At 41.4% G+C, this 26,175-nt stretch overlaps 1 protein-coding gene and 1 non-coding gene across 4 annotated transcripts in view; one reads left to right on the top strand and one right to left on the bottom strand.

The window, feature by feature from the left end:
* Positions 1–26,175, bottom strand: part of PTPN11 (protein tyrosine phosphatase, non-receptor type 11) — a 70,665-nt gene that overhangs the window by 21,196 nt on the left and 23,294 nt on the right. For 2 of the 3 annotated variants that reach the window (XM_027566629.1, XM_027566627.1), the window contains exons 3-7: positions 22,255–22,449; positions 20,329–20,521; positions 17,540–17,656; positions 16,787–16,900; positions 946–1,042 (exon numbers count right to left, since the gene is read on the bottom strand). In XM_027566629.1, the coding sequence (XP_027422430.1) occupies positions 946–1,042; positions 16,787–16,900; positions 17,540–17,656; positions 20,329–20,521; positions 22,255–22,449 (716 nt within the window). The remainder of the gene's footprint in view (positions 1–945; positions 1,043–16,786; positions 16,901–17,539; positions 17,657–20,328; positions 20,522–22,254; positions 22,450–26,175) is intronic. The other variant, XM_027566628.1, reaches the window with a different exon arrangement.
* On the top strand, positions 22,986–23,092 carry LOC113875193. The gene has a single exon (XR_003506193.1). It is a non-coding gene; the product is annotated as a U6 spliceosomal RNA (small nuclear RNA).

Raw genomic sequence — 26,175 nt, 5'->3', positions numbered from 1 at the left:
TCTTTTTCTCTCCTCGATATTAGAAGAGCTTCCACTGTCTCCCATCCTCACTTACACATATCTATATGGATGTGATGTTCATATACACCATGTATGTGCCCATATGAACACAGAAAGAGGAGGACTATGCTCCACACACACGGGATGGGTTTACAATATATAACAAAGCAGCTCTGACCCGATGAGACATTAGAGCAAGGCTCTCCAATCTGATCATGTTCCCCAATAAACTTTAATAATAAAGTTTTTGGACATTGAAATGTATACATATTGGATGGGTCAAAAAGTTCATTCGGGTTCTTCTGTATGCTCACTATGTGGGAAAGCCAAACAAACTTTCTGGCCAATCCAATCCAATTATAGATACAAACAAGGCTTATTAAATACATTATACACATTCTGGTATCAAGCTGCATATCAGATTTTTTTTTCTTTTCTTCCTTTTTTTTTTTTGGATAAAAATTATAAATCAAGAGAAGTTCTAAATGTTTCTTCCTGGCCCACTCTGGAGACCCTGCATTAGAGCCTGGAGCTAAGAGTAGTGACTCTGGGGGTTCCAGTACCGGTTTTCCCACGCAGACCCAAGAGCCAGGGACTGCAAAGCAGGGGCACAAGCCTGGGACCCCTGAGGCTGACGATGAGACCCTGGGAGAGAGCAAGCCTTGACATGATCTCTCCTGGGCAGTCTAAATTAACAGAAGGAAACAACCACACTCTAAGCCTCCTAGTGGCAATTTCACTCTGTAAGAAGCAGCATCACAGGAACTCGATGAACGAGGCCATCAGTCTCCACCACAGCTGACTACTTTGGAAACTACTTACAATTAAAAGAAGCTAAGGCCTTGGATCTGCTGAAAAAGCACATGCCCCACCTCCCCAGAGAAGTGACAGAGACACTGGGGATCAAAACCTCCAAGAGTGACTATTACAGAGATTGGTACTTACAGGGCAGGATGTTCTTATATCTATTTTTGTTTTTATTTTCTTGCCTCTGACCCTCTTTTCGGCTATAGAGAAGTTTACACTCCTGTTGTTGTAGTGTCTGGAGAGAAACAGAAGTAAATATTATTATGAATCAAAAGCTTCCCAAAAAAAGCCTGACTGAGCAGTTCTGCTTTAGGGGATTTATCCCAGGAAACGTTTAAGAGCCGTGGGCGACAGCTGTAAGAATGCTCACCTTAATGCTACATCAAGAGGGGCAGAGACACTAAAAGAGCTGCCGAAAGAAACACTTTCATTCATTCAAACAAAGGATGTTCTACAGACATTTAAGAGACAGCCTAGGAGAATATCTAATGCCTTGGAAAGATGATCAGAGTGAGTGTTAACTAAAAAGAAGGTCAAATTTTCCAAACAGTGCCTTACACAAACCCTTATGTCTGTGTGCACCTATGTATGTAAGAAATGGCAGAAGTCTGTACACCAAAAAAGTATGGGGCTTTTTTATTTTCAGCAGTAAGATTATGTTTTGTTTTGCTCGTTTTTTGCCTAAATTTTCTACAATAAATATTTATAAGAAGAGAAACTTTGGGAATTTCCTGTCAGCGCAGTGGTTAGGACTCCTCGCTCTCATTGCTGAGGGCCTGGGTTCATTCCCTGGTCGAGGAGCTAAGATAAGATCCCCCAAGTCGCCCAGTGTGCCCCCACCCTGAAAAGAGAGAGACCTTTAAAAATAAGTTATTAAGAATGAAAGCCAGTGAACGTTGGTATACAGTACCCAAATAGGAGATGTGATCCATGTTCTTGAGGACTTTGTAATATGCCTACTTTAACCATTGATGAATTCAAAGCAACCTGAAAGTCAGTTCTCAAATCTGGATTCTGGTGGACGGTAGAAGTGGTTTACTGTGGACATGCAATCTTTGTTAGCAAAGCTTTAGAGTCCTCCTGTGCCCCAAACCTACATCAGTGCCCTGGGCAGCCAAGCCGTGTCTGCACAGACGCCCACTCCCCTGCACTCTGAGGGGAGGGGGCGCCCCTCCGTCTCCGCAGATAGAGATGGAGGAGGAGAATGCTCAGGCTCCTGAAGCGAGTGGTCAGGAAGGACACCTCTGAAGGGAAAGGAGATGGGGAGCGGAACCAGGGAAAGAAGAGCCTAAACAAAGCAGGCAACCACAGCAGAGCTGGCCCCAGGGAAGAAGGGACAACGTAAGGAAGTGGAGAGGACCAGCTGTAGAAACAGACAGGAAGGTGGACCAGCCAGGCTGAATGAAGCATTTTCAAGGATGTAGGCTTCATTTTCAGAATCACCAAAAGTGCCTCTTCAAGGAACCAATGGTTTCAGACAAGTCTCGTTTGAACAGGAAATCACAAATGGGCAAATCAAGAAAGTGAAAGGCAAACTAAAAAGAAAAAAAAAAAGTGTTACATACTAAAAATATATTTATATATGCCAAAATGATGATCCCTTAAAAGATTTCTCTACAAGGGAAGGCAGAGCCAGTATTTCCTAACACAGTGGCCCTATTATATTTCCATTTCATTTATCTGCATTTCGCAGACAGGTATGAAAGTCAGGAGTTTAAATTGCTGTTTGACTCTAGGTTTCAAAATGCAATAATTCAGCCTTGACACACAGCTCAAAACCAAAATGTTTAGCCAGCTGAAACCTGGACAGAAATAAAATACAACATACACAGAACTCTGACAATCAAACGGTCACTCAAAATTCTTCAGTGAGTTCACATACAGTAATTAGAGCCATCTGCATTCTCGGTGCTGGCATATCCTCTGATACTGCTGTTAGGAAGAAAGTTCGATCTTGATTTTTAGATAGTAAGGTGAGGTTCAAACCCTATGAACTGAATCAATCACTTAAACATCAACCAAGTGAAGAGAAACAACATCAACAAAAGCTACACGCTAGGAAATAACTAGGGGCTTGATTCAAAACAAACTTGACAGCAACGCATTCAAGTGCTCGCTTATGAACAAACCTCAAGTGACGCTTCACTTGGGAGGGCACACTGCCAGAGCAAGCTCTAGAAGCAGCAAATCGCACCCATCCCTCCCTGTTTAATCACGTCCAATTTCTCCCCCTGCCTTCGAGACGAGTGCAAGCTTCTCAGAACAACTCAGGAGACCTTCTCTTCTCTGAGTGGATGGAGGCCTGCCTCTAACCTCAGCTTCTGATTGTCCAGTCACGATCCTGACTGTCCTTCAGTGTCCTCCGGTATAAAGCAGGGTGAACCCTGACTACCTACACCACAGAGTTGGTATAGGAGTTAAGGCGCACTGTGTACACTCCAGCCACACCAAGCGTCTTGAACCCACCGTATTTCTTCAGGCCTTCATGTTCTTGCTCATGGCCTCTGCCTAGAATTCCTTTTCTCTGCCTTGAGTACCTCTGAATGTTACTTTTTGGTCATTCATTAGGACCCACCCCAAAGGCCGCCGCCTCTGGGAAGCTCTCCTAACCCATTCAGCACGACCTCCCTGTGTCTCATGATACCAGCCACGATCTGAAGCACCGCCCTCCGTGAGTGCTCCTGTCACACTGAATACAGCTACATCTTTACAACCTGTCTTTTCTATTAAAGAGCATGGACCACCCCTGTTTGCCTGTAACCAGCTCAGCATCCAGCACAAAGCAGGCCCTCAAAATGTATCTGCTGGATGGACAAATAAATACAGGAAGGGGTTGGGGGGTGGGAGGGAGACAGACAAACCACAGACCATCACTGGTGATGGCCATGAACTGCAGGCCCCACACTCAGCATCCCATGCTGACACTGTTGACCTGGCCTTCAACGTAAAGGAAAGCCACTGTAGGCAAAATATGAGATCAGCATTTCCCAATCTTTAATCATCTGAAAAGCCTATTTAAGGGAATTCCCTGACGGTCCAGTAGTTAGGACTCCAAGCTTTCACTGCCGAGGGTGCTGATTCAATCCCTCGTCAAAGAACTAAGTATCCCACAAGCTGCACAGCACAGCCAAAAACAAAAAGATAAATGAAAACAAAGAAAGGAAAGCATCTTCAAGATGCTGTCTCATCTTGGCACACTGCCTATTATATGAGTTGTTTTCTTAAACTAACCTCCACTTTTTCCCCTTTGGAAGATGTATTTCAAAAGAAAACTGCATATTACTAGCACATAAGAAAACCAGTATCACTTGCCATATATAGAAGGTAACCAGAAGAAGGAATATACTAAAAATGAAATATTGGCAAATCTTACCTAGATATTATAGCACGCCTTAAAGTGAAAGTTGCTCAGTCGTGTCCGACTCTTTACTGTCTGTGGAACTCTCCAGGCCAGAATACTGGAGTGGGTAGCCTATCCCTTCTCCAGCAGATCTTCCCTACCCAGGAATCGAACCAGAGTCTCCTGCATTGCAGGCCAATTCTTTACCAGCTGAGCTACCAGGGAAGCCCTGGTATGCCTGAGGCTTTATTTAAAAAAAAAAAAAAAAGTATACTGGCAAGTGTTAAGAAATAGATGTTGCTGCTGTGCACTAAGTCACATCTGACTCTTTTGTGACTCCATGGACTGTAGCCTGCCAGGCTCCTCTGTTCATGCGATTTCCAGGCAAGGATACTGGAGCCACTTCTTTCTACAGGGGATCGTCCTGACCCAGAGATCAAACCTGCATCTCCTGCAATGGCAGGTAGATTCTTTACCACTAAGCCACCAGGGAAGCCCAGAGCTAGATGTAAGAGGCATATTAAAACTGTACTCAGACCTTCTCCTAAGCCATGACCAAAGAAATGGATAAGGGTTAAAGTGAAAAAAAAGAGAAAACCTTCTTCATTCACTAGTTCAATCTTACTATAACAGGGCCGCTGAAAATCACCTCACACACCAAGAACACTTTGCTAGAATAACCCAGACTTCCAGGCCGAGGAAAGCCTCACCAATACCCAGCACGTGCTGGCTGGACCATCTACTCGGCTCTGGCTTCCCTCATCCTGCATTAAGTTACCAACCATCTCTTCCATGCGGATGTGAGGTTTAAACAGAACGCAAGCTGAGACAGTTTGGGCCCTGGAGTCTTCCAGAAAGGACAGGCCCAGGGGCCTTGTGTCCCTGGCTTTGCTGGGTGCTGACTGCCGGCGGCTGGCAGCTGTCATGGATTAGAACTGAGTAACCATGTGTCTCCCACTCCAGCCCTGCCCACTCCTCAGACCCCATCAGCCCGTTCTCAACTATGCCTGGGGCCCACTGGCCTGAACACAATTCATTTCTCACAGTGGATGGTTGCCATCCCTCTAGAGTGAGGCTGAAAATAAAAAGAACTCAGAAGTTGTGACTTTCTGTGCTCTGCCAGCAGAGGCTCCCCAACTGCACCTGAGATTATCAGCTACCACCTGCTAAGGGGTGCTTTCTCCCCGGCACCAGGCTGGTGGACCAGGCATTGCAACCAAGCCCTGCCCCCAGGAGGTTACAATCCGTTCCAAGTTGATCTTCCATGAACTCCCTCTCAGCCGCCCCCAGGTCATCAAAAGCTGTGAATGACCTGCAGCTGACTGTCACTGTTTCTGTCCCCATTATCCACTGGGCCAGGCAGGATATCAGTGATAAGGCGTGGGACAGGCAGCTAAAAGGACAGTACAAAACTGGAGAGAAGCCCATGTGCAACCAACAACGACAAAAAACACTACAAAGCTGGGGCGCAGGCTATAAGATATCCCATTTTCCCAAGCAATACAACCAAAGATTTGCACCCAAGGATGAACCCTCCAAAAGAACCAGAGGCTAGCTACAGTCACCTGATTACATGAGCCAAAGCTGATCAACAAAGGGATTATATCAAATGGCTAAGCCTTTATAAAAGCCATGAAGAGAAAGATAATCCCCTGATCCACACTATACATTAGGAGTGCCCAGCAGCACAACCAGTGTGGACAGAACAGGTGTTCACAGTACGGAACCATCCCTTACATGTATGGCGGTTGAACATCCATGCTCCCCACACCTGGAGCCCTGCCAGTCTCCAGCCCAAAAGCCAGGAGCAGCATTCTCAGTCTCTGTGATGATCGAAAGAGACCTCCCGAAACAGCCCCTCACAGACTTCCAAAGCCCTCTGATTAAAGACCACTGGAACTGGCTCTTGAACAGAATGTCACGAATGCAAGTGGAAAAACAGGATCAAGGAAAGACACACACACGACAAATGAATGGGCAGAGCCAGGCAGCCCCACGCGCCAGGACAAGGCCTGAGAACCATTTGTCCTCACTGCTCTGAGCAACCGGGACTAATTGCTAAGGGGGAAAAAAAAATAATGCCATTAACCATTAGGGACAGACCAAGTTGTACAGTTACTTTATTTTTTTAATTCTAATTATTGTTTATTATTATTATTTTTTGGCTGCACTGAGTCTTCGTTGCAGCATGCAGGCTTTCTCCAGTTGTGGAGTATGGGCTCTTGAGCACGCGGGATCAGCAGTCCTGATGCACGAGCTCTCTGGTTGTGGCATGCAGACTTCTCTAGCTGCAATGCATGGGCTTAGTTGCTGTGAGACATGTGGGCTGTGGCATCTCAGTTCCCTGACCAGGGATCAAACCTGCATCCCCTGCATTGGAAGGTGGATTCTTAACCACTGGACCACCAGGGAAGTCCCAGCAGTTACTTTATTTTTAAAAACAAAGCTACCAGGGGAGGAAACAAGAATAACAAAGTATTGCTAAGTGTTACTGCTGAATGTTGGGAAAAAGAAGGTTCATCATCCTATTTTCTCGACTTCGGGGTGTGCGAAAACATCAATAATAAAAGAAGGTTTTTATAAATTGTAAAAAAGAAAAACAGAAATGTAAAAGTTGCTATTAACTCTCCTGCTACCTATGCACGGCTGGCCTCCTGAAGGAGAGAGAGAAGGCTGAGAAGGGCTGCTGGGCTGCTGGCCTCTCTGATTTGGGGCCACAAATAATAAGACAGTGGTAACCATGTGGGCAGGCTCCACATGGGCAGGTCTTCTTTCCTGTCTGAATGAACTTCTGTTTCCCTTTGGCATCTGCCCTCTGCAAAGAGGAACACTGGAATTCTCACTCTGTCCTCTTTACTGCAAACTCTGCAATGTTACCAGGCACCACTAGCGGGTAAAAGCCCCCACTTCCAGATGCTACGCGGCCTGGCCTTTTACCACTTCCTCACAGTGGAGTCTAGCGGTTAGTCCCAAATGAGTCCACGGCAACCTCGAGAAATGAAGGGGCTGATGGGGCTGATGGAGTCTCTCATGGTCAGAGAAGGTCCGCACTGATGGACAAGCTCTGACAAAGCACCATGAATAGACAAAACCAACCTAAGATCTGGTTCCTTTGCAGGTGCATGTTGTAAGTCAAGTCATCACCTTCCTCCAACAAGGGGAAGAATACGTGGAAAAACACATTTAGAAGACACAGTTCCCAGATGAGAACAGGACCTGACACAGGAAATAGCAGCCCACAGCACAAGACAAATCCATCTTTAATAATCTGTCATTCAGTGTGCAATGAATTAGGTGATGTGGAACTTTGGGAGTGAGATTCATGAAAATGAAGGGAAGGTGGTTTCTGAGAGGAGCTGAGGCTTGAGGTAAGTGAGGGGTGAGGCAGAGGCAGAGCACAAGGAAGAAGAGAAGATCTCCCAGCAAGGTAGGGATGCGAGCAAAGGTGGCTAAGAGGCCAGAGCTAGTGACCTTAGAGTTGGGGGGAAGGAAACTGGTCAGAGTCTGAAGTTGTGCTGTCAGGGGTGGAGAATGAGGTCAGGCGGGGAGCTAGGGGGCTTTGGGAACTGGGCAGGAGATCTTCAACAGCTGAGCAGCACAGTGCAGTGGACTTGGAGTCAGAAGTTCTGGAAGTTCAAACCACAGCCAGCTATTTGCCCACCACATCCTTGGGGACAGCTTTCTCCCTTTCTTCCAGGTGCTTCGTCTTCAGAATGAAAATGCTATACCTCTGGTGGGACATCGGGAGCCACTGCAGGTATGTAAGCAGAAGAGTGATGGGAGAAATGCTGGGAGCAGATGAGCACGAAGGGTGAATGGAAGGGCAGAGGTCAAGGGTAAAAGAGCAGCTGGGGTCCTGTGGGGCGATGAGCACCTACAGCCCTAGCATCAGGTGAGACTCCTATCTCTGCCGCTGCCCGCCTGGGTGGTCCTGGAGAGTTGCCCTGATCACAGAGCATCCAGGGACACAAGATCTACCTCCCTCAAAAGATCTGGGGACACAATGAGATGACTTCCTTAGCCCACAGCGCAGCACTAAACAGACCATAAATGCTGGCTTGCTTCCTTCCTTCCTCTAAAAACAGAAAGACAACTAGGAAAGGAAAATCAACCGGACCTGGTGCATGACAATGAGAGAAAGAGGAGAAAGACGAGTTAAGGGATGCTCCGAAGATTCTAGCATACAGGGTCAGAGAATATACAGGACAACCACCAGAGATGGAGATGTAAAAACGGATAGTTGGTTTGAAGGCAAAAATCAAATAAAAGGTCTGGTTGTAAATGCTTGAATCTGAAGAGACGTGAAAGCCAAGAAGTGTGGAAGGCACAAATCAAAAGGTAAAACCAGAGACTGGAAGCCACTTGGGGTAATCAGGCTGGGGTGAAAATGGACATGCTCTCAGTGAAGAGAGAAGCCAGAAGAGCAGAGGGCTCAGGACACGTCTTGAAGAACTAGCAGAGTTAACTGGTCAGGAGAAGAGAGAGCAGTGAACACCAAGAAGGGCACACGGGATGGGAAGAAGGAATAAAGCAGGCACATGCTGCTATCAGAGAAATGAGAAGATGGTGGGAAAGAGAGGCTGGACAGCTGTTCCAAGACTGGCTCATGGGTGAAAAAGGCCAGAGAAAAGACTATTTTTTTAATCACAATTAAGAAAACCTTTGGTGGGACCTCCCTGGTGGTCCAGTGGTTAAGAATCTGCCTTCCAATGTGGGGGACACGGGTTCAATCCCTGGCTGGGAAACTAAGATCCCATGTGCTACAAGGCAGCCAAGCCTGCATGTTGCAACTGGAGAGACTATGCACCACAATGACTGAGCCGTGTGTCACAATGAAGCCCAAGCACAGCCCCCCAAAAAAGAAAGAAAGCAAGCCACTGGTGTCTTCTGAAAGTGTTATTTCAATATACTGGGGACGGTCACATTCCAAGGTTAAGGAAGAAAGGGGCTAAGAAGGAATGGAGCCCACAACACAGGCCCACTAGATGGAGAAGACAGAAGGACAACCACAGGTGTAGAAAGCACCAAGGGTGTTCAAAAGCAAAGGGGAAGGTTAAGCAGAGATGTCAAAGTACCTGGAAGTACCTCAGGTTCTTCAATTCTCTGTAAAGATGTCAGACAGCTCCAGCAAATGAAAACATTCCTAAAGAGAAAAACCTGGCACTGGAGAGGCGCAGAACAAAAGCAGGAGGGGAGGGAGGATGAAAGAGAAAGAGTTCAAAGGAAACAAAGGAATTTCTCCAGAATGAAGCTTGTAGAATAGACCCCCCTAGCCACTGTGATGCTCTGCCTGCAGGAAGATAGCAGCTGGGAGCTCGGGCCTGGATGGAAAACCCTGATGACAGCTGCAAGGCTGCCATCCTAGGGCATTTTTAAGCACGAGGCTGGAGCCCTGGTTGGGGGCTGTTGTTCAACACGGGTTTGCTTAGTCACCCAGCAGAAGATTTCCGCTAGAGATCACCAGCAAGAATCATTATTTGAGGCACAGCTTTGGGGTGCAGTTAAAAGTCTTGTCTCCATAAAAACCTAACCACCTCCAAGGAGAATTTATAGCTCCCCTGAGCGGATGTAATCACTTTAAAGAAATCAAACCAGACTGTGGGTTTGAAGATAGGCACGAGCTCCTTCCGGAGACACGCTGGCTGGCAGAGCTTCTGGCAGAATCCAGGACATCTGTGTGGCTGTCAGCGAACTGCCTGCAATGCCCATGCAAACGGAGAACAGTTTCAGACCATGACAGGGAAGAGAGGCTTGTGTATAATGGAAGAAGGATGGGCTTTGAAGAAAAACCAAAATACTGAGGAAAACAAGCTTTAAAGTGCTTTGGAAAACAGAACCCCAGTGAAGAAGATGTGCCGGGTTTATCCGTGTGTATTTTTTTTTAAGTCAGAAAGTTCATAACTGAAATCTCTGAAATTCATTACTGCGATCCTGAATGACATCGTTTTAACCAAGTTTGTAGAGAGGCTGCAGGGACTAAAATGTGCATTAGCCAAGCCTCCAACAGGGACTCCAAATGAAAAGTGCATAAGAATAAAGAGGGACATGTCAAAGCAAAGCCTGGAACATTCCTCCATACTTTTTAAGTGTCAGAGAGCTGTTCCCTATTGAATATAAGCAAAGGGTCCAAAGCCAATACAGTGTCTCTTGCTACTGAAAACAGCTCACACTTGACACAACACAAAACATACGTTGTACCTACTGTGTGCCAGGCGCTTTGCTGGATTCTGGGGCTACAGTGAACAAAACAAAACAAAACAAAAAGGACTACCTGTCTTTGCAGGGCCACAGACTCACCTGGACTATTTTCTTAGATAATATGCATACAGCAGACATAAAACAGCAGGGTTGAAGTGTATCTATTTGTTCACCAACACTTTCATTTGAACAAAACCATAACGGATAATGGGCTTCCCAGGTGGTGCTAGTGGTAAAGAACCCACCTACCAATGCAGGGTTCATGCTTCTGAGCTGTTGTGCTGGAGAAGACCCTTGAGAATCCCTTGGACTGCAAGGAGATCAAATCAGTCAATCCTAAAGGAAATCAGTCCTGAATGTTCATTGGAAGGACTGATGCTGAAGCTGAAACTCCAATACTTTGGCCACCTGATGCGAAGAACTGACTCACTGGAAAAGACCCTGATGCTGGGCAAGACTGAAGGCAGGACGAGAAAGGGACAACAGAGGATAAGATGGTTGGATGGTACCACTGACTCGATGGAAATGAGTTTGAACAAGCTCTGGGAGCTGGTGATGGGACAGGGAAGCCTGGTGTGCTGCAGTCCACGGGGTCACAAAGAGTCAGACACAACTGAGCAACTAATGTGAACTGAACCAATGAAGGAGATGTAAGAGAAGCAGGTTTGATCCCTGGGTCAGGAAGATCCCCTGGAGGAGGAAATGGCAACCCATTTCCCAACCCATTCTTGCCTGGAGAATCCCATGGACAGAGGAGCCTGGCCGGCTACAGTCTACGGGGTCACAAAGAGTCAGACACGACTGAAGCAACTTAGCATGCACGATGCACAAGTGGTGAATTCAGGTTTCAGGTCACTTGCACATCACAGGGACAAAACAGCAGGATCATAACCTACCTGTTCATTTATTTAGTGTCAGTCTCATTTTAATAGAACTTTAGTTCATTTCACCGAATCTAGAAATATTGGTCCACCTCTTCGCAGTCATGACCAGAGATATGCAAGAGACACAAGATGTTTACAGAAAAGGGCAATCTCATTTTATCACAGTAAATGTGGTTAAAAAAAAAAAAGTGGGGGAGAAAGAAAAAAAGACAGAGAATCTACAGGGAAAAAAATCAAAGCTTGGGTTTGCAACATTTTGATCACACCACATGACCTAGAAGAAAACCATCAATCTGAATTTATTTCAGGAGCAAAGGAGGAAAGAACCAAAGAGTTTCAGAAGAGACTTTGTATATTTTAAGATGCATCAAAATCGGAAGTAATTTGTAAGTGTCTTCTGGGGAGAAATAGCTGAAAGAACACGCAGAATTTTACAGAAAACCAGAAGCCTGGCATACAGACAAACAAAATGTACCTATCGGAGCTAAATTCTCAATGGCACTGCAATTTAGAGCTCTGGTTGACTTTAAAGACCATAGAACACACAGTAAGAAGGAACTGATCCCAAATTTATCATCTTCTGGGGAAAAAACTAAGATACAACCACTAAAATAATAACGCCTTGCTGTTGGATCAAGCTTTTCCTTCAGAGGACTTAGATTTTAATGAGTCTCTGCTTCCACAGACCTAAGTTCTTCTATAATGGTTCGCTCTGTTCCCAGCCTTATTCCCCTGGCCCCAACTTTAAAGGGCATTAAAAAAAAAAAAAAAATTGACTGGATTCAAGCAGCAGGTACATAAGAGATCTAGAAAGCAGGCCACCAGCTGTTTGGATCTAGCTTCAGTTTAAATGAAACGATAATGCCCTGACTGCCTGACAATTCATCACCCCAGCCTGACCTCTGAAGAGGATATAGGAGAGTTCAGACATGATCTTGTTTCTCTCCCACTTCCCCTGAAAGCCAGCTCAGTTCTGCCTCATTTTGCTGTTAATAATGTATACAAGATGAACTGAATTTGACATGTCACGGAGTGAAACCATCCGGTGAGCATCTAGAGTCAACCTTCTTTCCATGGCCAGAAAAGTCAGGTTAGGCACTTTCCTTCTAAGTTCTTATCTTGACCCTACCAATGGGATCATGAAAAACTCCCTACTGCCACAAGCGGCAGGAAGGACTTAGTTTCTTTAAGTACTGCCTAAGTGAACTTAACGAATCCACCACTGCACCAGATACCCAATTGGCTGCTATAATTTCTTAAAAGTTCATAGTCACTTTACAGTTTCCCTGGTGGCTCAGTGGTAAGAATCTGCCTGCCAGTGTAGAAGACACAAGAGACACAGGTTTGACCCCTGAGGTAGGAAGATTCCCTGGAGAAGGAAATGGCAACCCACTCCAGCATTCTTACCTGGAAAATCCCATGGACAGAGGAGCCTGGCGGGGTAGAGTCCATGGGCTCGCAAAAAGTCAGACACGACTGAGAGACTAAGCACGCACACACGGTCACATTTTATAGGAAAAGTGGTTGATGCAAATGACTGCCCCAGTTATTTTAAAAGGTAACATAAAAATGGGTCTAGATTACAAAATTACTCACCATTTACTTCTTATAATTATTTCTTATATTTACCAAAAAGATTTGATATTTTAAAATTTTAATTAAAAACAGTACTTTTCAGACTGTAAATATGCTAACCAAAATCATGCAGGATAGATAATAAAGATTAAAGATGAGTAGGGAGTTTCCTAGGAGTCTAGTGCTTAGGTTTCAGAGCTTTCATTGCTGTGGCCCAGTTCAATCCCTGATCAGGGACCTGAGATCTAGCAAGCCATGTGGCACGGCCAAAAAAGAATAAAGATGAGTAACAACCATCACTTTTTTTTTAAATACAGAACACCAAAAAAAAAAAAAAAAAAGTTAATATTAACAATAATCCGCGAAAATAGAGAAACAAGCATGCACAAGGCTATCCATTGTATCTTCTTTCATTTGCAAACTATCCAAATGCTGATCAATAAGCTGAATAAACTATGGTACATCCCCACAATGGAGTAGTATGCAGTAAAAATGAATGAAGATTATCTGTAGACACTACTGTCCGATGGGTCTCCAGTGTAACAAAAAGACAATGCTGGAAAAAAAGGGTGTAAAATATTGCTACTATTTATCCATGAAAGGATGGGTTATGAAATTACAGATACATATTTGCTTATGCTTTTTGAAAGGCAATGATAAGCTATAATTTTTTTAAAGGGCTATACATATAAGGAGGAAAAGATGGGAATAGAAGGTAGACTTCTTTGAATGTATTTTTTTATATCTGACTTTAGAATCAAAGGTAATATTTTATATAATTATAAATAAAATTTTATAGAAAGAAATTTCTGAAATTCAAATATAAAGTGAAACAACCTAACTGTATATCCAGTTAGAAAATAACCATATACAAAAGAGACACTGATGTATAGAACAGTCTTATGGACTCTGTTGGAGAGGGAGAGGGTGGGAAGATTTGGGAGAATGCATTGCAACATGTATAATATCATGTATGAAAGGAGTTGCCAGTCCAGGTTCGATGCACGATACTGGATGCTTGGGGCTGGTGCACTGGGACGACCCAGAGGGATGGTATGGGGAGGGAGGAGGGAGGAGGGTTCAGGATGGGGAACACATGTATACCTGTGGTGGATTCATTTCAATATTAGGCAAAACTAATACAATATTGTAAAGTTTAAAAATAAAATAAAATTTAAAAAAAAAGAAAATAACCATATAGAGAAGAACTATTACAAATGAATTGAAAGGACAGTAACTTGACTCTATTTCTCTGAAGGAACTACCGTAAGGATTGAAAAATAAAAACTAGGAAAACAAACTGTTTTCAGTAATCATATTATTACAGGCAGTGGAAGTCTTATAATTCTGAGCCCTAAATTTGAATTGGAAATTTCATCTGGACTTAAAATAAGTTATTTCAAGAAAATAACTTTTTCTAGCTCCACCCATTGAGAAGGCAATAACCAACCTTATAGCAATAAGCACTTCTGGCTCCTGGACTATAGTCTCTAAATACCACTTCCCAAGAAAGGAAGGACGAGAAGGAAGGGAAAAAAGGGAGGAAAGAGAGAAGTTAATTCACTCCTCAGAGAAATGACTGATTCCAGTTCTGACATGGGAAATGTATTACCCTGTAACAATTTATTAAACCAGAAAGTAAGGAATCTAGAAAAAATTACTAGAGTTGTACAGGAAGGCATAGAAGCCACTTGTAGAAGCTCCCAGTGCCCAAAGCTAAAATAATTTGAGCAGCAGAAATGATAATACTGTAAGCAGACGCACTCTGAATGTGTTAAAATTCATGAGTAGGGCTCCTCTGGTAGTCCAGTGGTTAAGAACCCGCTTTGTGATGCAGTGGACACCAGTTCGATCCCTGGTCTGGGAGGATCTCACATGCTGTGGAGTGATTAGGCCCATATGCCCACAACCACTAAGCCCCCAGCCTGTGAGCCATGACTACTGAAGTCTGTGTACCTGGAGCCCATGCTGCATGATGAGAGAAGCCACTACACTGAGAAGCCTGCACACCGCAACTGGAGAGCAGCCTCCGCTCGTCACAACTAGAGAAAGACTGTGCACAGCAATGGAAGACCCAGCACAGACATGATAAATAAATAATAGAAATCAAAATGTAAGGTACCAATGCAAAAATAAAGTAAAAACAAAGAAGTACAAAATGTGTTTAAAAATCCATGAGCACATATTGATAACAAAATTTTTTTTGGAGAATGCTATTTTGAACACTACTTAGTAAAAAGGAAGAGAATCAAATATCTTGTCTTTGGTGACAAGCACCTCCTGACACACCAACATATATGCAGTCCTGCTGAAGAAAAACTGGATCTGACAAACCTTCTAGATAGACCAACCTAAAAAAATACAGGGAACTTCCCTGGGGGTCCAGTGGTTAAGACTCTGTGCTCCCAGTGCAGGGTGCATGGGTTGGATCCCTGCTTGGGGAGTGAAGATCCCACATGCCACGCAGCGCAGCCAAGAAAGAAAGAAGGTGGGGTGGGGGTGCTAGCCTGTTCTTAGAGCCTCCCACAGGAGAACATTCAGAGGCTTAGGATTTTAAATCAGAGATCCAGGGGGAACTTATTTGAAAAATGATCCAACAGCAACAACAAGAGACAACTAGTATAATGAGAACAATAACTACTATTTGATTAATCTTCATTATAAGTGGAGTGGAGTGTAAAAAGACTGTCCAGCTAACAATGATTGTTAATGTTGGGGACAGGTATATACTGCTACAATCAGATGATTCTCTCTGCATTTGTATATATTCGAAATTTTACATAATAAAAAGTTTTTTTGAAAAATAGGTTTTTCACTCAAACTCTGATGTAAGATTTCTGAACTTTCTGTACTTATCCATCTCTCAACTCAAAGCTCCTTAAAGACAAAACCCTGTCCATCTTGAGGGTGTCCTTGGTGACTAACCCAATGCTGGTATAAAGGAATAAACATGAGGTCAAGTCCCTGGTCAGGAACACTGAGCAAAGACCATGACTGTTCTATTCTGTACCCATCCTCAGTGCTGCATTCAATCAATATTCGTGGTACAGAAAGTTGGACAATTTACTCAGCCTCTCTGAGCCTGAAGGCTCCTCCCTCATCTGTAAAATGGAAATAATATCCCGCCAAGGTGATCTGACATATGGCGGTTAAAAAGGACTCCATGTGGCCATTTACTCGTTCATTCATTCCACAAATATTTATGAATCCTGAAGTCCTACAAAAAGTATGGAATGATCATTCCCATAAACAGAATAACAATAATATAATAACATAAATATTAGCTACATGTAAATACTCATTCAACAAACATTTATGGAGCTGCTGCTGGTTACTAGGCATGCTGCTTAAAGGTAACTATGAAGATGGATACAGCACACACACACAAAATTGTTTTTAAGGGCGTTTTCTGTCAAAGGGATGAAAAGGGAGAGAACCAGGTTACAATGGTGACACATTTCACTGCAACAGGAACACAGCCCACTGTGGACATTCTCCTACCCAAGCTGGTTTCAGGAAAGAAATCAGTTAATCTCTGAAAAGGTATAAACTTCCAGATTATACCTTATAAAAGGTAGAAGCTCCCAGACTAAAGCTACCTTGAGCTGTCTTTTACTTATTCGCTGCAGTAAAGCTATATATTCTTCCTAAAGACCCCAGCCAATGCTGGAAATCTTCCAAAGAATTAGGTACTTTTGTGTTTCTGGGATTTTGCCAGCGGTCCAAACCAAAAGAGCCAATCCATGAGCCAAATGGCTCATTCATTTAATATTAACTGCCAACTCCTTTCTCCTAGAACATAACGCCAACTCTTTTGAAAAAGCCCCCTCAGCAACTTGCTCCATGTCAATCAACGACCAAATTAAGAAGAGCTGCAGATCCAAGTGAGTCTTTTGGAGATCTAATCCCAAACATAAGACTTCCCTTCCACTAAGAACAGGACTTAATAAATCATGTAAAAAAATTTTTTTTCATAACTTACCTCAAATTCTTCCCAAAAGCCTTGTTTGACTTTATCTGTGGTCTCAGCTAATTTGCTTAGTTCTCGAACCCGACTTTCTATTTCAGCAGCATTGATACGAGTTGTGTTGAGGGGCTAATCAAATTCAGCAGTCAGTGCAAAAACAAGAAAGTATTACAGAAAAAAGTGTCAATGCCAAAAAAAAAAAAAAGACTTCTCTGTTGGCATTCATAAAAGCAAGGACAGGAAGTTCACAGTATTCACAATAAAAGTTTTCAAATAGAGTTTCACTTTCCTTTCTGTTCGGTCAGGAATCTTCACATACTTTACTCTGCTGATATAAATTCGAAGCTATTTTTCTTTATAAATAGACCACATGTTAGAGATGATGTCATTTGCCACTAAGTAATGAGTGAGTTTTAAAATAGCAATAACTCCCAAGTGAAAAGCAATGATCACCTAAAGATAACCAAAGCTGGATTTACAATGAAAACTTTATCAAAACTTTGCTTTAAAACTCCATAAGGCCTTTTGAATTATATATGAAGACAGTCATGAAAATGATGTACTGTCTAGAATTTGTTTACAAATACTAAGGAAGAAGGTAGTGAGTGGACTAATAAATGAAACAAGACTTGATGAGTTGATATAATTGAAGCTGGGTGATGGGTATGTGGAGGTTTATGATACTATTCTACTTCCATCTGGAATATTTTATGTTGGGACTTCTTTAATTGTATAAGGAGGTGGAGTTTAGCTGTCCAATAAGCTTACCTGCTTGAGTTGTAGTACTGTGCCCAATGTTTCTACCATAGGATTCTTCTTGTAATGCTCCACGAGGTCTGTCAAAGAATCAAACCGCTCTCCTCCACCAACATCATATTTCAGTTCCTTTCATGACGAAAAACAAAAAAAAATTACGCTCATGACCTTTATGTTAAATGACTGCTTTTCCCAACTCAAGTAGAGAGACTAACCCTCCCCCGACTTGGTAGCCTTGAAAACCAATAGCTTCATAACCGCAGTAGCTGGGCAAACAAAGCAGCTTAGCACAACTGGAGTAGACAAGATGAAACTGGAACACTGTCCAGACCAATCCCCAGAGAATTATCACTATCTGATCTGTTTAGCAGTGCCCTGTTTTCAGAGCTTGTCTTTGAACCTGACTTAGAGCCTATTTAGCCCTGCCTTCAGGGGATCTCCCCAAAACAATCGGCAGCAACTGTTTAGTATCACAGCTGCCTAAGGCAGCAATACCAGTCAGTGTTTTATAAGAGACTGAGCAAAAACTTAAAAGGAAAATCCAGGCAACGTCCATAGCGGGCTCTGAAAACCTCCAACACACTCTTGAGAATCTAGAAGGACATGTGCATGTGCAGGGCTATGTGAAGTTCAGGAAAGATCCAAAAAGGCCCTAATCTTTACCTCTGGCTGATTCTGAGGTTGTGTGCAACCAGGAAGTGAAGGCTAAGGCTGAGTTTTAAGGTACCAGAACACTAAAGGCAGACATGCCCCAACACACACACAAACACACACACAGAGCCATGCTGGCAAAGTCTGGGAGATTTAATGTTTCAAGGCATTTAAGGAAATCTGTGTCCACCCATCAGGTGATCACTATGCTACCCAAGCAGAGATATCAGTGGCCACACATGACAAAGAATACAGGAAAGTCAATAAACATACAAACAGCATCAACTATAGGAACGATAAAAAGCAGCAACAACAAACCCTGGGAAAGGAGGACATCAGATTTCCAGAGCTGCCACATAATATTGCTTTAACTGTCTAGTTTTCAGGAATTTCCTGGTAGTTCAGTGGTTAGGACTCCAAGTTTCCACTGTAGAGGGCCCAGATTCAATCCCTGGTTGGGAAACTCAGATACCACAAGCCATATGGTGTAGGGGAAATTTTTTTAATAAGTAAAATACTTTGCTGTCCACCTGAAACTATCACAACATTGTTAAATGGCCATACTCCAATGCAAAATAAAACTTGAAAAAAATAAAATGCCTAGTTTCCAACAAAAACTCATGAGCCATGCAAAGAAACAGGAAAGTATGGACCATATTTTGGGACTGGGAGGGAAACATTCAGTGGAAACTGTCCTTGAGAAAGTATAGACAAAACTTTAAACCAGCTAGTATAATAAAGGAAACTATACAAATTAAAAGAAAATATGAACATCACGTCTCATCAAATAGAGAATATCATGAAAACTTTTACATAAATGCAGTATTCATGATAGCCAAAATGCCCATCAATTGTTTAATGGATAAACAAAATGTGGTATATATCCATACAACAGAAAGTTTGACAATAGAAAGAGTTTACTGACACATGGTACAACATGGATAAGTCTTGAGAAACATGCTAAGTAAAAGAAGTCTGTCACAAAAGGCCACATATTACCTGAGCCCATCTATACAAAATACCCCAAACAGGCAAATCCACTGAAATGAAGAGATTAGTGGTTGCCAAGAGTTGGGGGGAGGAGGAAAGGTAGGGAGTGACTGGTAAAGAACACAGGGTTTCTTTTTGGGGTGATGAGAATATTTTGGAATTAGTGTTATTGGCTGCATAATTTGTAAATATAGTAAAAAAAAAACAAAACCACCGAACTGTCCACCCTAAAAAGAGTGAATTTCATGGTGTGTGAATTATATCTCAATAAAGCTGGTTTTTTTAATCTTATTAAAAAACCGAAGCAATAAGTGAATACACAGTTACTATTTAAGAAACTATGTCAATGTATATTATCATATGTGAAATAGATCACCAGTCCAGGTTTGATGCATGAGACAGGGTGCTCAGGGCTGGTGCACTGGGATGACCCTGAGGGATGGGATGGGAGGGAAGTGGGAGGAAGGGTCAGGATGGGGAACACATGTACACCCATGGCTGATTCATATGAATGTATGGCAAAAACAGCCACAATATTGTAAAGTAATAAGCCTCCAATTAAAATAAATTAAAAAAAAGACACTATGTCAAAACAAAGTTTGATGTAGTTGACCAAAACCCAACCTCCTTGGTCTAGCCACCACATTAAAAACAAGAAACGGTGAGTTCAATTCTCCCAGCCTTAAGATATGAAATCACATGCAGTCACAGGCTATACTGTGCCAACCCAAGGGAGGAGCTGAGGCCATCGCTTTAGAAATTCAGACAGAGGCAGATTCCAGCTGCAACCATGTACAAGTAGATTGAGATACTGTGGGGCTGGGAATTCCCTGGCAGTCCAGTGGTTACGACTCCATACTTTCACCACCAAGGACCAGGCTTCAAGATTCTGCAAGCCACGTGGTGCATCCAGAAAAAAATTTAAAAAGATACCACAGGGCAGAAGGTGACTTGCTAGAGACACACAGGAAATAAGTAATATAATAAAGCCATGAAATGATGAAACAGTTATAATTAACAAGGTACTCAAAGTATAGAAGCCCTCGCCTAAAGGAACAAAGAAAACCTGACTTTGAAAGAAATGGTGTTGGTCTTCTCCCAACAGAAAAACCACCCAAAGATGACATTTCAGAAGACTCACGGTTCAGCTGGGGCTTTACCTGACAGCGAATCATGACGTGGGTCACTTTAGACTTGGCATCATTGCTCTCCCCTTTGTCATCTCCAGTTCGGACAGAGAGAACAAAATCTCCAGGGTGGCTCTGGCTCTCGCGCACAAGAAAGCTACCATGTTTTCCTTTTTCAGTTAATAATTTTTCTGCTTCTTTCCCAGAGAGGTGTCCATGAAACCACCTAGTTTTTTTTTTAAATGACAATCAATTGAGTTCTACAATGAGTTCACAATATCCTTTTATAAAACTACCATCCATAGTCATATCTCAAAACAATTTAAAACAGACACATTCGTCCAAGAGACTGATCCATCCTATTCAAGACTGAACCTGCATCCCCAGCATGCAGGAAAAATGATAAAGATGTTATGAGTAACCATTAAATTCCTTAAATGAGCCCACAGTCATTTGAACACAAATATCCTCAATCTTTCTTATTTTCTTTTAAATCCCTCATCTTTTAAAAAGGCAGTCTGCCATTTCTCCACTGCCCAACCCTAAAATGACCAACTATTTAATCACAGTCATTTAAAGCAATTATAATAGAGAGTTATGGTAGTGACAGAGAATCATCTGAATGTTTGCCCTTGCTTTGGCATGCAAACACTCCATAAAAAAGGGATCTTTTGTTAGAAATGAATTCAAATATTCCAAGCTTTCCCAGATTTTCAACTTATACTTCAAGAGCCTCCAAGTTTGCTGTCCACATATTTGGACTATCCGCTGGGTTATCATTTCAAATTTTAATGCACATGAGACCTGGAGTAGAGGCAAAGGATTGGGCTAATGATGTGAACTCTCATACCTTACAATCAGAGATACCAATACACTAGGTCAGAATGGGGCCCAGCAATCTGCATTTTTAACTAGCACATTAGAGTAGGTGGTCTGAAATCAGACTTTGAGAAAATACTACTCTAAGTTACTATAGAAAATAAATTAATATAGTCATATTAATAATGTGGCTTTTTCCCTCAGGATCTTGGTGAGGAAGATCACTACATGATCCACATGTAGTGCTAACTGCTCATCACTGAAGGTATATATATCAAGATATTTTTCATCCACTCTCAGCCAAAGATAGCAAAATTAAGAAATAAACTGCAAAAAAAAAAAAAAGAAATAAACTGCAGAGAGTTGGCTGACAGTCTTTTGCTTAATAATCTGGCTGGCAAACAAAGGATCAGCATAAAATAACAATGACATGAAGGTATAAAGAGAAGAAACCTATCTGAAGATGGAAAATATACAAACCTAATTAGGAGACCCTGATTTGGTACTGAGTCAGAAAGGAGACGGAGAATGGAGAAGAAAACCAATAAAATCAATACAAATAAGTCAAGCCCCAGCTTTCATCAGCTTAGTTCCAAAATAAGGGAAAGATCTCAGAAATAATACAATTCCCTCTAAGCAAGGTCATTCCCACACATTCGTGGATATAACATCAAAGAACTTATGAACAATCTGAACCCTCTGAGTTCTCTGCTTTCCCACTTCTGAGCTTAAACTGACATCTGTTGGTGACATTGCTGAATAGCTGGTCAGGAGCTACAGGGAACTACTACCGTTTTGGTGTTTCCATTAGCGTTCATTTTCCTCTCCTAACTCTCAAAGTTCAGTAACATTCAAATTCAATAATCTTAAAATTATTCATGTACCAAGTATAATCTATACAGGAACTGTCTGAGACTTCTATGAGTTCTAAGTAATAGTGACTGAAGCTTTTGCAAGAAAAGGCCACTCTGAGAGTAAACTGATTCTATCACTGTTACTTTAGTAAAACTTTTAAGATTATGAGATTTTTAAGATTTTAAGATTAATAAACAGATAGAAGCCAAACCCCCATGATGCATTCACATCACACCTATGACACGGGAGAGACGCAGGCTCCACAGTTACGGAAACAGAACTGACCTTTCAGAGGTAGGATCGGCACAGTTCAGAGGATATTTGAGCTCAATAACATCTCCATTCTTTTCTTTTAGTTGCCCGTGATGTTCCATGTAATACTGGACCAATTCAGCCAAAGTGGCAAATTTCTCTCCTCCGTACAGGTCATAGTAATCACCAGTGTTCTGAATCTTGATGTGGGTGACAGCTCCATTTCTTCTAAAATAGTCCATTAGAAAGGTGGGGGGGAAGACAAATGAAGAGCTATACTAGTAAACATGGATCTCACATTCATTATCAGATTTCACCTAACTGAAACAAACCCAAAGAAGGTACAAATTTAGGCTTTTTTTAAACAAATGCATTGAGTGAAAAATAATCACACAGTCAACCATTTCAACACAAAGGGTTCTGTGTATATTAAGGGGCAATCATTTTTCTCATCACTAATTAATCAAATGAATATCATTAGAATAAAACATACATTTACCTGATAATTCAGTAAACCCACTCTTAAGTATTTTGCCCTCCAAAAATGACGCTTCATGGCTACCAAAGATTGGTTCAAGAATATTCATTGTGGCCTCGTTGTAGTAGAAGAAAAATGAAAAATCAAATATTTGTCGCCAAAATGTATACAAATACTCATACAATGGAATATCATATAGGAATTTACAAAGAGAGACACAGAACCATTGATATACACAAACAACATAGGTGAATCTCTAAAACATTAGGTTATGACAGTGAAGCCAGTGCTCACTTTGGCAGCATATATACTAAAGTTGGAATGGTACAGAGAAGATTAGCATGGCCCCTGCGCAAAGATGACATGCAAATTGGTGAAGCGTTTCATAATTTAAAAAAAAAAGAGAAGAAGAAGTCAGGCACAAAAGAAAATATATTGTATGACTTCATTTATATACTGCTGTCAAATAAGTTAGTCAATGGGGATAGAAAAAAGAATATTAATATTGCTGACCTCGTAGCAGGAGGAAGATTAGAAAGGAGCATAAAGGGACTTTTGAGGGTGAAAGAAACAGTCAAGATTTTGATTGTGGAGTTTTGGTTGCATTAATAAGTACACTTGTCAAAACTCGTCTCACTATACACTTTAAGATACTATACATAACTGTATCTTTAAAAATCATTTTAAAGACATATAACTGACAGACTTTCCAAAATGAGATGGCTAATATGTCAACCCACTGAACTGACGTAACACACTGGCCAAAAGTTTCTAAAACTTGGTTAGCCTAGGCAGTCTGATGATTTTCCGTTTGGTTTTCCAAACTACTAAATATACCTCGTTACTCATAATCATCTTTGTGGACCCAAGAAATCTGGCAATCCCAAAATGAAAGCCACTAACCTATATTTCTTAGTCTGACCCTACACCATTATCGATGAGGCCTCTGTTAAATATAAACACTACTATCTTTATCCAAAGATAAAGGAAAATGGGAACAAAGTACGAAAAAGTACTCTACAATGTTAACAACAATATCTACTTCTAATTTGTGGTAACAATCTTTTCCCTGTAAAAAAGGTACTTCAAGTAAGTCTCTCCTCCAGCTACACCTGATTCTATTTTAGCACATGAGCTCTCTATCTCTAACCTTAAGAACATAACACAAAAACAGATATTTCAGTTATGGACTAGATCAATACAAAGCAACATAGGTGGAGCTCAAAAATACGATATTAGGAATTCCCTGATGGTACAATGGTTAGGACTTGGTGCTTTAACTCCTGGGGCCCAGGTTCGATACTTGGTCAGGGAACCAAGTTCTGGCAAGGCTTGCTGTGCAGCCAAAAAAAAATGTACATATACATAAATATACACGATAGAGCATGAAAGAAGCACAATGCAGAACAATGTGCTCAGCACATACCATTTATGAAAATTTCAGAATGTACACAAGTCATACCATGCCTTATTCATGACACAGACCACAGACATATATATAATTATGTTTACATTTTATTATTTTTATGTTCCATTGTTTATTATATGTACCCTTTTTAAAATGAACTAGAAAGAATTATACCAAACTCAGAAAGTAGTTATTTCTGAGAAAGAAAAGAACAGTAGAAAGTGTGGTGAAAAAGAGGAAACTTTGCTTTACTTTATATTTTACTTTGAAGAAAAAAATGACTGGCAATAAACACAACATGGGTAATTGTACATAAATTTATGTATTTTTCTGTATTTTTTTTCCTCAAAGTTAAAACAGGGTATCTTCCTTGACTAACTAGCATGGGTGCATAACAAAAAGTTTAGATCACCCGCAGAAAACTAGAACAATAAACATGTCATACACACACATATACACATATCTCAGTGTCTATTATATCATATACACAATAAAACATTTATCATATACATAAAAAAATGAGTACATAACCAAAAATGAATACAGAAAGAAATGAATCTGACTTTGTAGTAAGTTCATAACTACACAGAAAATTAATTTCTGTAGCTTCTGAAAACAGTACTAACAGTACACCCTTATTGGGATATATTCTAAGAACAAAAAAGACTCCAGGGAAATCATGAACTTTACTTAATTAGAAATGTTTGTAATTAGAAATGATAGTGGTATAGTCATTTTGAAGCTATTTTCCTATTATAGGATTGGGCAAATGAGGTCATACACTGATGCGGCTACAAAACAGGGTTTTCTCTATAAGTGAACGGAAATGCAAATATGGAATGAGAAGAGGTGAAGAAGCTGGTGTTGAATTGGAACTATCAAACTTGGTTTGATATATATTCATGTATTTATTGATATTGATATATTTAAAATTTGCTTTCAAATATATATTTACTCCCCAGCTCTGTCTACTACAAGGGCCTAGAAGCAGTAACACTCCAGGAGTACAAACACCAAAAGATAAGACAAACAGATATTCTGTGCTTTCTGATGTGACATAATGGGATGGCTTCAAAAGCCACGATTGAAATGACGAGAGAAATTTGAACAGGGACTGTACATTAGATAATATTGAATCAATGTTAAAATTTCTCATATATAATATTAATGATATTGTAATTATACAGGATGTCCTTGTTCGTAGGACATGCACACTGAACTAACAATATTGAGAGGTTAAAAATAAGCATCCTGACATTTGCAACTTATTTTCAAAAGGTTTGGTAGAAGGAGTATACAAACACACAGTCCTAAAAAGAAAGAGCAAACACAGTGAAATGTTATAATAACAGGTAAAGAGAATGTGGGTGTTCACTGTATTCATTTTTTGACTTTCCAATAGACCTGAAATTGCTCAGAATAAAAAGCTGAGGAAAAATAAATTAAAAAAAAAACCTCACCAGTTCTGTAGTCCTGGCTCTGCTGCCTACTAGGTACGAGACTGGCTTCCTAACTTGACCTTTGAGCTTCAGCTTACTTACCTCAAAGCTGGAGATAGTGGTATTTATTCTTAGGACTTAGGACTTAATAAAGTGGTATTTATTCTTAGGTTACTGGAGAGATGAAATAAAATGAAATACGGTGAGTGTTTAGCAAGATGGCCTGCAATGTGTTGAGTCCTCAGTAATGTCTGCTATCATCCTCCTCTTCCTCCTCCTCCTCATCGTTACTATTATATAATCTTGTAAGTCAAATGTCACTCAACTGTAGGTTAGAGGTCTGTGCTAGGACAAGGCCCAAAAACTCACGAAGGCTTCTGCCCACTCCTGGTAGCAAAACAGAAGTAAAAGCTAACGATGACATGGGCTCCTAGAGAAACTAATACCCATCGAAAAGGGACTTCTCAAGTCCCAAAAGGGTCCTAGATAAATCCTCAGAGCACATTTTCCTTACTTTTTTATTTAAAAATAATAACAACAAAAGAAAATTCATAGAGCAGTTCATATCTAGCTCCTGGAATGAGCTAGAGCAAGGAGAATATAAGAGTATATAAGTATATAAGAGAAAC

Source organism: Bos indicus x Bos taurus, chromosome 17 (assembly GCF_003369695.1).
Source record: "Bos indicus x Bos taurus breed Angus x Brahman F1 hybrid chromosome 17, Bos_hybrid_MaternalHap_v2.0, whole genome shotgun sequence".
In the NCBI taxonomy this organism is placed as follows: domain Eukaryota; kingdom Metazoa; phylum Chordata; class Mammalia; order Artiodactyla; family Bovidae; genus Bos; species Bos indicus x Bos taurus.
This window is presented reverse-complemented; position numbering and strand designations above follow the sequence as displayed.